Source organism: Diabrotica virgifera, chromosome 10, assembly GCF_917563875.1.
Source record: "Diabrotica virgifera virgifera chromosome 10, PGI_DIABVI_V3a".
Taxonomy (NCBI): domain Eukaryota; kingdom Metazoa; phylum Arthropoda; class Insecta; order Coleoptera; family Chrysomelidae; genus Diabrotica; species Diabrotica virgifera.
The window spans coordinates 144,388,648-144,405,143 of NC_065452.1; the positions used below are offsets into that span (position 1 = coordinate 144,388,648).

At 32.0% G+C, this 16,496-nt stretch overlaps 1 protein-coding gene across 1 annotated transcript in view; it reads left to right on the forward strand.

Annotated features, from left to right (window-relative positions):
• Positions 1-16,496, forward strand: part of LOC126893217 (cytoplasmic polyadenylation element-binding protein 2) — a 577,895-nt gene that overhangs the window by 378,121 nt on the left and 183,278 nt on the right. Inside the window, exon 3 of the mRNA XM_050663186.1 lies at positions 13,392-13,433. Within this exon, the coding sequence (XP_050519143.1) occupies positions 13,392-13,433 (42 nt within the window). The remainder of the gene's footprint in view (positions 1-13,391; positions 13,434-16,496) is intronic.

A 16,496-nucleotide genomic window follows, 5' to 3' on the forward strand; every position in this document is an offset into this window, starting at 1 on the left:
TTTCGAACATGGTCAAATTTCGATATTCTGGCAGCTCTTCTAAAAAAATCCATTTCGGTAGTAAGCAGCTTATTTTCGGATTTTTTTGTCATTTGCCACACTTCGGAGCCATACGTTAAAATTGGTTTCAGAATAGCGTCGTACATCCTCATTTTTGTATTTAAGGTAATGTTATGTTGCCACAAGACAGGGTTTAGGGCTCTAGTAACCTTTCTAGCCTTCGTCACTCTATCATCTATACTGGGTTCCGTTCTTCCACTATTTCTTAATTTAAGAGACATTTAAATACCTTGGAATAATTTTAAATAAGGAGACACAGGCAGCTGAAATTGGAAAAAGAATAAAAGCAGCCACAAGAACATATCATTCCCTTTTTTTAAAACTTCTTAAATAAAAAGGGAATAACAAGGAAAACCAAAATGGTAATATTTAAAACAATTTACGTACCTATCACTACATATGTAGCAGACAATTGGGTATTGAACGACAAACAAGAAAAGAGATTGCAAACCACGGAAATTAGGTATTTAGAAAAGTCGTGGGAGCTAAGAGAACTGATAAAAGCCGTAGCTAAGATATTAGAAGGCAATTAAAAGTAAAAACATTAAAGGAAAAAATTTATGAAAAGAACTGGAATTTATGGACTGGACACATACTTAGAATTAATGACAACAGACAAGTCAAAATGACATGGGAAGCGAGGCTGATAGGGAAAAACAGGAGATGCCGACCAAGGAAACCTGGAATACAAGTGTGATGGAAATATTGAAGAATAGACGAGAATCGTGGCAGGAAGCCTAAGAATTAGCTAGAGACAGAAAAAAATGGCGTAAGTTCGCAGAGAATAACGAGTAAAGAAGACACCTCGACAACTTCCGGTATAAGAGGAACGCCAATTATGTATGTATGTACCTACTTTCTTGAAAATATATTTTGTTTTCACCTAAACTTTAATATAGAATTTGTTCCAATACGTACGGAATTACATTTTGATTTTATTTTATTTGATGAGACTACAAAACAAAAGCAAGAATTCAAAATTTTAACGACAGGAAACAAATGCCACATTAAAATAAAATGAATATATACCGGGTAATTATAAAGTTTATCAGTTGACCCAATACTCGAAATGTGACTCAGTAAATTTATAAATCGTTTTTGTTTGTATACCAACCTCAATCGTTCTTACAGTCTGAAACATACAAATATATGTACACATATTAGAATAATTCATGGGGCATTAATACGACCGTTGATAAGCTTATATAACAGGATGTTTGAATAAAATTTGGAGCAATGTGTCCAAAAATATACGCTGCCAAAAAGTGTTGTTTTTTAAGTGCTTTCTAGCCCGATCAGGGAACGCAAAATTTTACGAAAACCTCCAAAAAGATAAAGGAAGGATGAAAATTTGGAAATAGGTAGTCGAAATTGTCTATTATTATATAAGAAAAAGTTTACAATTCTACATCCCCTCCGTTTTACAAAAATTGGAAAATACGGGGTGAAAAATTTCTTCTCGGGGATGAAAAAATATACGTTCAAAATAAGTCAGGAATTGGATAAAATGACTAATTCTAAGTAACTTTTGTTCTATAGAGTTTTTTTACTAAGTCAATAATTTTCGAGTTATTTGCGAGTGAATGTGTTCATTTTTAACCAAAAAAAATGTTTTTGGACGGTTTTTCGGAGATAACTCAAAAAGTGAGTATTTTATCGAAAAAAATATTCTTAGTAAAAATATAGATTATAAAAAATTGAAAAAAAAAATGGTGTATGCGTGAGGTCTGCAGACCCAGTAGAAACAGAGTTGCAGCTAATGAAATGTAGATTCTTCTTCGTCAAATTCCAAATCGAATATTTCAATGTGAAATAACCAAAAAAGGGAGAACTTTTCGGGGAAAATTCATTACAACTTTTTTTAAAGTGTTTAAAAAAGGTTTATTTTTGTTTTTTAAAAAAAACTTCTAACATTAAAAGTAAGTGAGTTAGGCTCAAAATATTGTTGGTCCCTTTTATTTTTTGTTAAAAAAATGGCGAAAATCACCCCTTAATTAGCTTCTGAAATAAATACTTTATAAGTTACTCTACTTATGTATTGTTTATATTATCTATAGGTTTCATTGGTTCAAAGTGCTCTGTTTTGAAAAAAATTGGGTTTAAAATAAAACATTTTTTTTTATTTTGAAAAAAATCGATTTTATATTTTCGAATATTTTCGATTTTTTGTTTTCTTGTTTAGACAAAACTTGGTTATGCTATGGCTGTTCAAAATTTGCCTAAACTCGTGATTAGTTACCCGTTCAAGCCATTTTAACTACAGCTTTTTCAAAACGAAACACTTTGAACCGATGAAACTTACAGTTCATATAGATAATACATCGACAAAGTAACTTGTGAAGTGGTAATGTTAAAATGTATAATATGTGATGCTAATTAGGGGGTGATTTTCGCGATTTTTTTTACCAAAAAATAAAAGGGAACAACAATATTTTGAGAGTAATTCACTTACTTTTAATATTACAAGTTTTTTTTAAAAACAAAAATAAACCTTTTTTAAACACTTTAAAAAAGTTGTAATGAATTTTCCCCGAAAAGTTCTCCCTTTTTTGGTTATTTCACATTGAAATATTCGATTTGGAATTTGACGAAGAACCTACCGTTCATTAGCTACAACTCTGCTTCTACTGGGTCTACAGTCCTCATGTATACTCCATTTTTTTCAGTTTTTTATGGGCTAATTTTTTCCTAAGAATATTTTTTTCGCTAAAATACTTACTTTTTGAGTTATATCCGAAAAATCGTCCAAAAACATGTTTTATTTTGTTAAACATGAACATATTCACTCGCAAATAACTCGAAAAGTAATGACTGGGTTTAAAAAAAATTATAAAACAGTTATTGCTTAGAATTAGGTTCACTGGCCACATCCGGTGTTTGATAAAAAAATTTTTACCACCGAGAACGGGTGGGAACCACCCCTAACTTAAAAGCGTTGTAGGATATAGCGTAGACTTTGTTTCTTGAGCTATTCCCTACTTAAAGTGAAAATATCAAGTAAATTGATGCAGTAGGATGAAATTCGGAGCCAAATACCCCCACTGACTGCACTAATAGATACCTACATCATCCATACATGAATGCATTCACTTAAAGGTTCATTTGGATACCACAATAAAACCACCAATCACCAATAATTGACATATCTAAATATTTAAAGAAGAGTGGATTGAAAGATGTTTTCCCTAATTATTACTTTGCGCATTTATTGGTGCCTCCCAGTTGCCAACCAACGTGTCCGCTGAAAGGTCATTTTCGAAAATGTCAAGAATTTAAAATAGTCATGAAAATAATTTCCGATCAAGTATGACGCAAGAACGTCTTAACAATTTGTCGATTTTGTCCATAGAAAGTGACGTAACAAAGGCGATAAATTATGACGACATTATAGATTATTTTTCCAAAGAAAATTAAGAAAGAAATCTGATGTAATCGAACTGGAATGACAATTTTTTATGTATTCTTATTTAAATAAAAAAATCTGCTTGCAATTTTTTTTCGCAAAAATGGTACATTCTTGAAGGGCGGCTACTAGAGAATTGCCTAGGGCGTCAATTGACCTAAACGCTGCCCTGGTAGTATTTAGCAAATTGATATCTCTGTAGTTTTCTGGTTGTTTCTTATCACTCTTTTTGAATACTACGATTAGCTCGCTTTACGTCTTTCATTCTTCTGGTAATTTATTGTGTCATAGTATTGTTAATTAATGTTAGCAGTTGATCCATCAGTGAAAAGAGAAAACGAGACACACAAAAACAAATGCCACCTTATTGGCCGAAATTTTTTGGTGTCAAAAGCAATACATATATTTACAATAATAATAAAATGCGTAACCTTGATATTTTTGTCTATTACTATTTTAAAACGATCCTATCTAGACCAATAATAAATATATTTTCGATTTTTCCAAATCCAAATCGAAAACTAACCAAATCGTTGATGACCTTTCTGATTAAAATTTCCTGTTATGTGTTTTTAAAATGAATAATGTTTTGCTACATTTCCAAACAACAGTTTATCAAAACACCTGTTTGTGGAAGACTTTCGCCTTAAGGTTACTAACCCTGCAATATCGTAAGTCATAATAAGTACATTTATATTTATCACAAAACAAGGTTATTGCTGGTGTGTCAGTAATAATTTAATGTGTTTCTGTCCTATAATAATATATACGTTAACAACTCACCTACCTACTATAAATAAATATTTCGTTAATTTACAATAGATACATTAGTTGTATGAAAATTCAGCTAAAATGAGATTAACAAACACAATCAATTAATTGAAAAGGGATATCCTCAGCCTGTTCTTCTTTAAGATCTGGGGCACCAACGGATGAGTTTCCCTCCAAAGCTGAAGTGGTTTTAATTGAAATCGTAGAAATTTTGAAACTTCTACGAGATGTCAATATCGTTGGATGTCTTGTTTGGCTAACATGGGATAGCACATGTCACTTTATTGTTTCTCTTTCTCAATTTCAGAAACCACGGCTCTTATAATTAGGGATGGCGGTTTTTGACAAAACACCGGTTTTCGGTTATACCGTTTTTTTTTGCTTACAGTTTAACCTGGCGGTTATAACCGGCCAAAAAAACCGGTTTTTGAAAAAACCGGTTTTCGGTTTTTTTAATCCAATAGGTTACAATGTTACATTTACAATGCACTTTAGTTTGCGATACTCCACTCGACTCGACACTCGATATCAATATGATCAAAATTAGTACTATCGAAAGAACATCAATATCAATATAAATAAAACACCATTTTTAATAAAACCATTTTATTCTATTAATTATTATATTATCCAGATTTAACCATACGGTTCACACTCCTTCTAAGGGGAAAATTGACTCATCCCAGATACCTACGGTATCAAAAGGATTGAGCTTTGGTGGGACTCTTTCCATGTTATCGAGCCCTAGGTGACTTGGTATGCAGGTGTATCTCCCAAAAATTTTCGTACACATCTGGCCGTTGCTTTCTGCATGGTCTTGTAAAGATGTTCATTCAGACCCAGTTTTTTATGCTTTCGAGGAGGTTCTTCGGAATGACTCCAGTAGTAGACATAATAATAGGTATCGTCTGTGTACTTTGCATTCTCCATTGTCTTCGTATTTGAATTTCGAGATCTCTGTACCAGGTCTCTGTTATATTTATTTATTATTTTATTATTATTATATATTTATTGATTATTATTAAATATAATATAGCGTAAGATTAATATATACATATTGCAATAATATATACATTTTAACCCAACCATTTCAACTTATAAAAAATTTCCCAGACTCTTTCAAACGGTTTGAAACCATCAGCGAATAGTGGACCAGCGCAAGTAGAGGGAATAGCACTGGTGACTGTATTATGTTCTCTCACTGACCAACTGTTTGCTTACGGTTTCTGACTAGTTTGACTGTTTGCTAGAACAAACCTATTATCAACATAAATATTTTAGTTAAAAATAAATTGGATAATGCAATTTATCTTTTAGTTTTACTACCATAAAAAAAATTATCATGTATTTCTTTTAACACGTTTGTATATTTGTATAATAGGTACATTTTAACTCAGTTAATACTTTCTGTATGGGTGTATCGTTTTGAAAACGTAGGGAAATCCTTGGAGATTCGTATTCGTAATCGGTAATTCGATATTCATAGTCAGAACATTATTTTTGGTAATCAGAAAAATTCATTCACCCACTTTCAATGTCAAGAGTCAAGTGTGCAAAATAGGTGATGTTTGCGTCTACTTCAACCAGATCACTTCTTATGTAAATATTATGATTACAAATACCTTTTCAACGAAATATTATAATAAAACTTAATTGTTTCTGGCTGATGTGAGTTTGCACTTTCAGTTTGCTTATGTATTTTATAAAATAAAATAAAATTTGAATTATGGTTTTGTATGGAATAATTACTTGAGAATAATAATTATGATTGGGATCCAAAATAATACCTAACCTAATCCTAATCACCCTAAAAACCTAATAACCTTTACTTTAAAAAGAAAAAACCGGTTATAACCGGGACAAAAAAACAACCTGTAAAACCGGTTATTGCGAAGTAAAAAAACCGGTTTTAGGTTAAAACCGGTAGGTTTTTCCCATCCCTACTTCTAATTATAATTCTGATTTTGGGAGGAGCAATTCCTATTACAGAGAATATCTTGAGACTGGAATACGTTTCGAACAACTAGATATTATTCGACTAGTCTCGATAACGGCGTGATCGACGTGTTGGAGCATATCAGGACCAACTTGAAGCTGAGTACAGCGCTGTAGAGCAACATAAAGCTAGGGCTGAGCCTCGTAACACAGTCGACTAAGCTCCCAAACTTGCTCCAGTTCAATTTCAAATGCATAAATTAACGTACCTTGGCGGTGGCTTTTAAATATGAGAGCTCAATCCAGGCTTACTTCAAGATATTTTGTATCTGATATCTCACCTTCTCTTTTATGTTGAACTTTTTTCTAGTATGCTGGCTGAGTGGTAACTGCAAACTTGGGTCTTTGAATGGTTTGGTTTTAAAAATTTATTGTTATAATACCTACTCTGTTAGTTCTTCTAGTGAAGTAGACAATCTCTTCCATTTCTTTGATACAGTTTCCCTGGACAAACAATGCCGAATCATCAGTATACATAAAGTGTCTGGTTGCAGGTAGGAATTGCAATCCAGCAGCATTTTCAATCCAGCTGGATTTTTGCAAGATTGTCCTGAATCCAGCTGGATCCAGCGCGGATCCAGCAAAATGTGAAATCACAATAAAAACACGATTTTAATGTTTTTTTTTTCAACGAAAACTTTTCGTTTATAAATTTGCAAAAGTCTGTGTGTTATTGCGTTGCCGCTCCTGCAATACTTAGATCAGGTGTATCGATGGATTCTTATGTAGTTTTGCCTTCTGAATCCAAATCTGAAAACGGCATTTCGATATATCTAACCGTCTTCGAGATAATCGACCTCAAAGTCTAAAATGTGACGTCACAATCCGGTTATCTCCTACAGACGCACTAAACGTCAGCTCAAATGGTTGATTAGGAAGTAGGCTACTTTTTTTTAAATCTCGATTTGCCAAGCATAGGTTATTTACATTTGAGCTTGACACTTCGTGAATGTCAAACTAAATTTTAAATTAAGTTTATCAGGATAAACCGCTTTTCCCAATTATAGCGCCATCTATCCACAGTTCGAAAAAATGTCTTGAATATAAGTTGCTTACTTTTACGTAACGAATCCAAATCTGCAAGAAAATCTAGGGGTTTCCATTTGAGATTTTAAAGTTACCCCCACCCCACCTCCAGGGGGTGTAGTGGAGGTTGGTGTTTGGTGTCATTGGATAGATTTTTGAAAATGATTGAAAACTTATTTTTCAGGTTTTCGATCCGATGTTTAGTTCGCGAAATATTCGACCGTTCCACTACTTTTGGGACACCTTGTATAAAATTTTATTAATTTTATACGAGGTATATAAAAAATATGAATTTCGATCAAGAGTAAACTACCTTTATAGTTCATAACATTTAAATTAGAATGATATAATTGCACATTAAAACATAATTATTAATTCTAAACTACTTTTCATAATAGAAATTTTCCATATTATGAATTAAAATACGTAAATATACAAAGTTTTCGTTATGACAATGCTCGCATTTTCAGCTTGTTTTGTCTGTATTCTAAATTTTTAAATTTCTAAATTTTTAAACATGAATTATTTAGTTTCTTGGAAGTGAGACCTTAAAAAACTAAGGCCTAACCTACTTCGCATAGAACTGCACATATAGCCGGTTGCGGATAAATCCCTTTCGGCCTCTGTGCTGGTCGGTTTTAAGGTCATCAAATAGTCATAGACCATTGACAAATGATCGCCTTCCACTCCTTTGGCCTCATAAACTGCCATTTCCTTTTCCAAAATCATTTCGTAATCTTTTTGAGAACCAAATTTTTTTTTGGTTATAAAAGTTTTCTTTTTTTTTTGTTTTAATTCAATCTCAAGTTCTTGTTCCAAAGTAAAATTCACGGACTCCGGATTAGTTGGCACATCTCCTTTTATTATGTCCCCTTACACTGGTTCCACAGTTACTTGTAATTTTTCATCTCTTGTCGCATTGCATTCTTTCTCGGCATGGGGAAATTACCAGGATTGTTTAGTCCTTCGTCATACTTTTTTGATTTTGTAAGTACACTAATGTACCTGTAATTTCAGAGAGATACTGTTCCGCGATTATGTTGCGTAGTGTTTCCGCTAGATTGGCATTAAGGCTAGAGTCCTGGCTATTTATTTTGTCTAAAGCAAATATCATGGTTGTGTCGGCCGTTATCAAAGTGGACTCTCTTCTTCAAAGAGCTTTTACAGCCAGTTTTACCGGTTATAGAGTGGCCATCAACTCATTGATTACACTCCAATAAACGTTATGCTAGCAGAGTGTAATGAAATCCCATTAAATTTACGTAGACAATTTTTAGCTCAAAAATACTGCATAAAGCTAAGAAACACTGAGTCAGACCTTTTAACAAATCTGGCTTTATTAAACATGGAAAACTTAACTAGTAAATATTGGAGAATAAAAAATTCACCACCACTAACAGATGCATTCATTGAAACCAGGAATTATACAGATTTACACAAGAGTAAATTATTACCAATTTATAAATTTCCGTATAAAACTTTGATAAAAAAACCCAGAATCATAACTCCTAAATATACAGAATCAAATCATTTAAATAATATTTTAGTGTTGTTCTGAAGCTATTTTCTTGTGGTATTTTTATAATCAAGTATATTCAAATGGGAAATAAGCCACAATTTTACCTAAAAATGATTTTATTAACGTTTCGACGCCCAAGTCGGGTGTCGTTGTCAAAATACAAAATAATACTAAATAAAGAAAAATGTTGTTGCTTAGTAAAAAATTCTTCTAATAATTTACTTAATCTGACTCATTTATATCGGCAATTCAGACACGTATTATACATTTTAAAGTAGACGACTTTAAAATGATATTGCCAATATTGATGAGTTGCGTTCCTGGGACGACTTTACTAAAAGATAGTTCATTCGATTACATGAAATCAATCCCAACTCAAGAATATCCGCCACAAAAAATCATAGCATGTGATCTGTCTTTAAAAAGACAACCAAATGCAACGGTGGTACTGAAATTCTCGCGTTAGAGATTCCATAGTAAATCACGAGGGAAAACCAGGAAAAACCTCGTGATACTATCCCGACATCGCAAGTATTTGAGTTTACATTTAGTTTACTCTCAAAACTAATACCAAATTCTGACTTGATATTTTAAATTTTAAAGAATACTAAAATACTAAATATGTACTAACTCGATATGTTACTGATTTACTAATTGTGGTATTTTCTTTCTATTGACTTCCTCCTTTAGTATGGGTAACCACATCCTACTGCATTCTACCATATATATATATATATATATATATATATATATATATATATATATATATATATATATATATATATATATATATATATATATATATATATATATATATAAGAAATAATACGAGGAAAATATCAATACCATATGTAAAAGGACTATCCGAGAAACTTAAAACAATAGGAAATAAATTCAACATATCAACAACATTCAAAACAACAAACACATTGAGATCTATTCTATCTAAAACTAAACCTAACAGTGAACAAGAAAGAACAAAGAATTGTATTTATAAAATACCTTGTGAATGCGAACAATTTTATATAGGTGAAACGTCAAGACCATTAGACGTTAGAGTAAATGAACATCAGTCTTATATAAAAAATAGAGAATTTGATAGATCTCAAATATGTCAACACGCATGGGATAATGAACATAGAGTTCAGTGGAGAGATTCAAGTATAGTCCTAAAAGAAGCAGATAGTAAAAAGAGAAAAATCAAAGAAGCGGCTCTAATTATGCTAAATGAAACCAATTGTGTCGCAAATTCCTCGGTAGAATGCAGTAGGATGTGGTTACCCATACTAAAGGAGGAAGTCAATAGAAAGAAAATACCACAATTAGTAAATCAGTAACATATCGAGTTAGTACATATTTAGTATTTTAGTATTATTTAAAATTTAAAATATCAAGTCAGAATTTGGTATTAGTTTTGAGAGTAAACTAAATGTAAACTCAAATACTTGCGATGTCGGGATAGTATCACGAGGTTTTTCCTAGTTTTCCCTCGTGATTTACTATGGAATCTCTAACGCGAGAATTTCAGTACCACCGTTGCATTTGGTTGTCTTTTTAAAGACAGATCACATGCTATGATTTTTTGTGGCGGATATTCTTGAGTTGGGATTGATTTCATGTAATCGAATGAACTATATTTTAGTAAAGTCGTCCCAGGATTGCAACTCATCAATATTGGCAATATCATTTTAAAGTCGTCTACTTTAAAATGTATAATACGTGTCTGAATTGCCGATATAAATGAGTCAGATTAAGTAAATTATTAGAAGAATTTTTTACTAAGCAACAACATTTTTGTTTATTTAGTATTATTTTGTATTTTGACAACGACACCCGACTTGGGCGTCGAAACGTTAATAAAATCATTTTTAGGTAAAATTGTGGCTTATTTCCCATTTGAATATACTTGATAATATTTTAGTAAAATCTATACTGAGCGACTTTGTGGATTACACAGTAATTTATACAGACGGTTCTAAAAATCAAACAGGAGTAGGATGTGCTATGTATGTGCAAAATACCCATCAACATAATAATTACAAATTATCTAGTATTAGTAGTATTTTTACAGCTGAGATTATAGCCATCGAAAAAGCTCTAGAATGGATCAAAGAGAATAATATTGAAAAAGCTGTGATAATAACAGACTCCAGATCTGCAATATATGCAATTGAAAATACTGATTTTAGTTCATACAAATCAAACATTTTATGTAATATAAAAAATAATTTGTCTAAAGTGGAAGTAGTATTTATATGGGCAAAAGGGCATGCCGGTATACTGGGTAATGAGAAAGTGGATGAGTTGGCCAAAGATGCAATAAAAAAAGGTGAGATACTAACTCACATCTTATCGACAGATGCAATAAATGACGTCAAAGTTAGAATAAATAAAATATGGAAAAAAGAATGGAAAAATATTACAAGCATGTCAAAAAATTTATATTTTTCTTTACATCAAGAACTTCCTCCGCCACCTGAATACATATTTAAATATAACCTGCCAAAGCAAGATATTTCTACTATCGTCAGATTAAAAATTCGACACGGGAAATATGAGGCACATCTGCACAAATTAGGAATAATAATTCATCAGTATGTTTTTGTGATAATGTTTCGATTAGAGATTTAAACCATATTTTCTTGGAATGCAAAATTAACGAGAGATATATAAATCAATTATATTACAATTTACTACAAACACAAGTTTATTTTCCAATTAGTATAGAATATCTACTAAGTTGTCATAAAATGGAAATATTTAAATTACTCATAAACTACTTGAAAGAAACAAATATAATCATTTAAGTGAAATACGTGTAAATATAACAAAACTAATAAATTGAGGTAAAAATAAAATAAAAATCTGTGGCTAACGGACTCGCATCCAAGCCATTTTTTCACACACACACACACACACACACACACACAACTCATTGATTATTTACCACTCGCCAACAGAGAATTTTATCGCAGAATCAATGTATATCAACGCTTTATCGATGCAAATTTTTAGGCTGTAGAAACTTTCCAGCATACTGAGCTACTCCTAGGGGGATATAATGGCAAGTTGCCGACTCACGGCTTTGAATAAAGAGGCTAATGAAGACATTCAGTAACTTATTTCGAATTTGACACGTTTGCGGATCCGCGCTGCTGGATCCAGCACGGTTTGCTGGATCCAGCATGTAAAAAAAAAGAGCTGGATCCAGCTGGATTGCTGGAGGCTGGATCCAGCAATTGCAACCTATAGTTGCAGGGTAACTCGGTAAGTCATTTGTATAGATTGTTATAATGCAGGGGTGCCAATACACTCCCCTGAGTTAGACCATTATGTTGATTCCTCCAGCGACTTTTCTTATATTGCAAAGTCGTGTAGAACTGTCGATTATGAAGAATGCATTTCCAGAATTCACCAGAGAACAACTTGAATATAATAAAGAAAACTCAGGAAGCTATACAAGGACAAATGCTAGAGCATCCTCTAAAGCTAAACTAGAGATATGCTGAACTATGTAAGCCTCGTCGTAAGAATTATGTCTATGAAAAGTGAAGATTATAACTTGCTGCAAATAATAACGTAAAGCGGAACACAGGGAAGAAGAAGCCGATGAATGGGGCTTATTTCCTGGTTAAATAAGTTGAGGATCTGGTTTAGATTTAGTTCCGTTGAATTAGTCAGAATAACAGCATCAAAAATACTAATTACCATGTTGATTTCTAACTTTCTTAGAGGAGACAGCAAGTGAACGAAAGAGATTTGTTTAATATATTATACGATTACTCTACTTAGTTACAAAATATCATGTTATAGGTTTTGAATATTAGGCTCTAATAATGGAAATTCCATAACAACCACCAACCGTTCAATAGAAGTGATAAATTTAATTGATCTCATAATCGTAAAAAATTCCAAAAATCGCGCAACTTTCACTTATTTAACAGCTTTATAGAAACGGACTTCATTTGCGTCAAAATGCAGAATTTCATACAAAAGCTACACTCTTTACCTTTACAACGCATTATGATTTTTGTGAATAGGACACTCTAATCAAAAGATATCGAATTTTTACCGTTGATACATTTTTACCGTCGAGTTGATACAAATTTGATTTAAAGAATAATTGATTTCACGCGCTTAACTGACATTCAAAATCGCCAGTCGCTTCATGCGTTGTTTCTGAGAGAAAGGTTCATTCTACACAAAAAGTGCTAATAAACATTTATGTTCAAAATTATCTCAGCTACATTTCTTGTTTGAAACATTTTTTTCTACGGCTTGGTAAGTCGATGGTAACAGATTCTTGGTACGGTGTTTTCCGTTTTCCCCCTACGAGGGGGTTTATGAGGAAGCCAGAGGGTAAAAGTGGCAGACTTTTTGCAACTTTTTGGTGTCCCAAAATTGATATTCTTACCAAAATTCAGATTGTTCGTATTATTTTTAGAGGTTCAGTGGCATTTTCGTAACATACCTACCTAATGGTACTGTCGTTAGAGTACAAATGTTTAGAGCTTAGACAGATGTGGCACATCATCATGTTTGACTACGCGAAGCTGATTAGTCATAAGTTTTTTTTTTAGAAAAGAAGAATTGTATTAATTTATAATTTTGTTTCAGGTTTCATAAATACCACTATGTTCCCAACGTTACAGCTCCACGGTAAGTTTGAAATGTTTTTAGTAATGTGTATTTTTTTTTAAATTGCTAAAATCCTATATAAAAGGTATATTTTTTTTATACCCGAATATACCGGTATATTTGTCCCGAAAAGATTGGTCATAAGTTATACCACAGATTCTGGGGCCAAAAATAGGTTAATTGAACCTCACTTACCCGTATACAATAGTGCACACAAAAAAAGGTTCAGCCCTTTGAAGTTACAATATGGAAATCGACTTTTTTTCATATATAGAAAACTCTTAGAGATTTTTTATTCAAAATGGACATGTGGCATTCTTATGGCAGGAACATCTTGAAAAAAAAAACAGTGAAATTTGTACACCCCACAAAAATTTTTGGGGTTTTTTCCCTCAACCCCCCCCCCCCCAAACCTTTGTGTACGTTCCAATTAAATTATTATTGCGGTACCATTAGTTAAACACAATATTTTTAAAACTTTTTTTGTCTCTTAGTATTTTTTCGATAAGCCAGTTTTTATCGAGATGCGGCTTCTTTTTTAATATGTTTACATCAACATTTTATGGTGGTCTCGTTCCTTTAAACCCCCAAATGTTTGTATATGTTCCAATTAAACTATTATTGTACCTTTTTTAACTATTTAGAATGGGAAATAAGCCACAATATTATTAAAAAATGATTTTTATTAACGTTTCGACGCCCAAATCGGGTGCCGTTGTCAAAATACAAAATACTATACAAAATAAACGGCACCCGATTTGGGCGTCGAAACGTTAATAAAAATCATTTTTTAATAATATTGTGGATTATTTCCCATTCTAAATAGTTAAAATTGTAAAAATGCCACAAGAAAATAGCTTCAGAACAATATTATTGTACCATTAGATAAACACAGTGTTTTTAAAACTTTTTTACCTCTTAGTATTTTTTTGCTAAGGCACCTTTTGTCGACATGTGGCTTCTTGTTTAATATGATTCAAAATATACCTAAACATGTAAATTATAAGGTCTCTATAATCGTACTTAACCATATGCAAATATGTGGTGGATTTGACAAATATTCAAAATATCTCGATAAAAACTGGCTTTTCAAGAAAGTATTAGGAGGCAAAAAAGTTTTAAAAATAGTGTGTTTAACTAATAGTAATACAATAATAATTTAATACGAACATACACCAAAGTGTGGGGGGGTTTAATGGAACAAAAGCCCCATAAAATTTTTATGGGGTGCACAAATTTTACTATATTTTTTTTTAAGATGGCCTTGCAATAAGAATGCTACATATTCATTTTCAATAAAAAATCTCTAATAGTTTTCGATATATTGAAAAAAAAAATGATTTTCATTTTGTAACTTCAAAGGGCTGTAACTTTTTTATGTGCACATTTGTACTAAGGTAAGTTAGGTTCAATCAACCTATTTTTGACCCAAGAATCTGTGGTATAATTTATGACCAATCTTTTAGGGGCACCCTGTATATAAATAGGCATACAAAATAAGTAAATAAAATAAATAAAAATAAGGCATAATATACAGGGTGTCCAGAAACTCTACCGACAAACGAAGACAGGAGATTTCTCAGATAATTTTAAGATAATATAACCCAATTCACCTAGTCCGAAAATGCTTCCTAAGGGAGCTAGAGCTCTTTGAAGATGGCGTCATGTAATTAGTTTTTCTTAAATAACGCCAGAACGCTTCCATTTAGAAAAAAGAAAATTGGTGTGCTTATTTACTTTCCAGAAATGAATCGATTCCATCTATTGTGAATTTCTATTACCAGTCATAGGCGTCCGTTTTGGGTAGAGCAACGGTTATTTTATCGCATAACTTTTTTGTCTTTAACTTTTAAGCATTTTTGATACTGGATTATTAAATTGTGAGGTATTCTAGTACTAAAAGGTCCTCTTGCTTTAAGTCGGTAGGACACACCGTTTTCTAGAAAAATCAATTTGAAAGTTTTTCGTTTTTGGAATTCGAAAAAAATTGAAAAAAATTTTCAAAAAAAAACGATGTATTTTACTAACTTAAAGCAAGAGTAACTTTTAGTACTCGAATAGCTCATAATTTAATAATCTAGTGTCAAAAATGTTTAAAAATTAAGGACAAAAAAGTTACGCTATAAAATAACTGTTGGCATACCCAAAACGGACGCCTATGACCGGTACTAGAAATTCGCAATTAATGAAATCAATTCATCTCTGGAATATAAATAAATGTACCAGTTTTCGTCTTTCTAAATATGTTTTTTTTGAAATTTTTTTTTTGAAATTCAAAGAACGAAAAACTTTCAAATCGATTTTTCTAGAAAACGGTGTACCCTACCGGCTTAAAATAAGAGTACCTTTTAGTACTAGAATACCTCACAATTTAATAATAAAGTGTCAAAAATGCCTAAAAATTAAAGGCAAAAAAGTTATGCGATAAAATAACCGTTGCCCTGCCCAAAACGGACGCCTATGATCGGTACTAAAAATTCGCAATAGATGGAATAGATTTATCTCTGAAAGATAAATAAGCGTACCAATTTTTGTTTTTCTAAATAGAAGCGTTCTGGAGGTATTTAAGAAAAACTCATTACAAGACGCCATCTTCAAAGAGCCCTAGCTCCCTTAGGAAGCATTTTCGGACTAAGTGAATAGGGTTAAATTGTCTTAGAATTACTTGAAGAATCTTCTGTCTTCGTTTGTCGGTAGAGTTTCTGGACACCCTGTATAAGTCCACATACTAAGTTGTCTAGTTGCTAGTTACTGTCCGTAATGTGAGGATCCAACCTCCGGACAAAGCATCCCACGTGTCGTGGGGATATTATATTCAGAAATATTTTAAACATCACTTTCATTTTAACATAATAATGTAAACATTTTATAATTGTATGAGGTTTAAAGGGTTTTCACCACATATTACCACAAGGTGGCTCAAGCATGTTAAAAATCCTATAAACAACACTGAGGATGAACTTTTTAGCTTGAAAACGTCCTGTGATGTAGTCCTTTAAGAGATTTTAAATAAAATATAGGTTTTATAAAAAAATTTAGTAATTTTTTGTGATTAATGGTATACAGCATAAGAATTTATTTTAT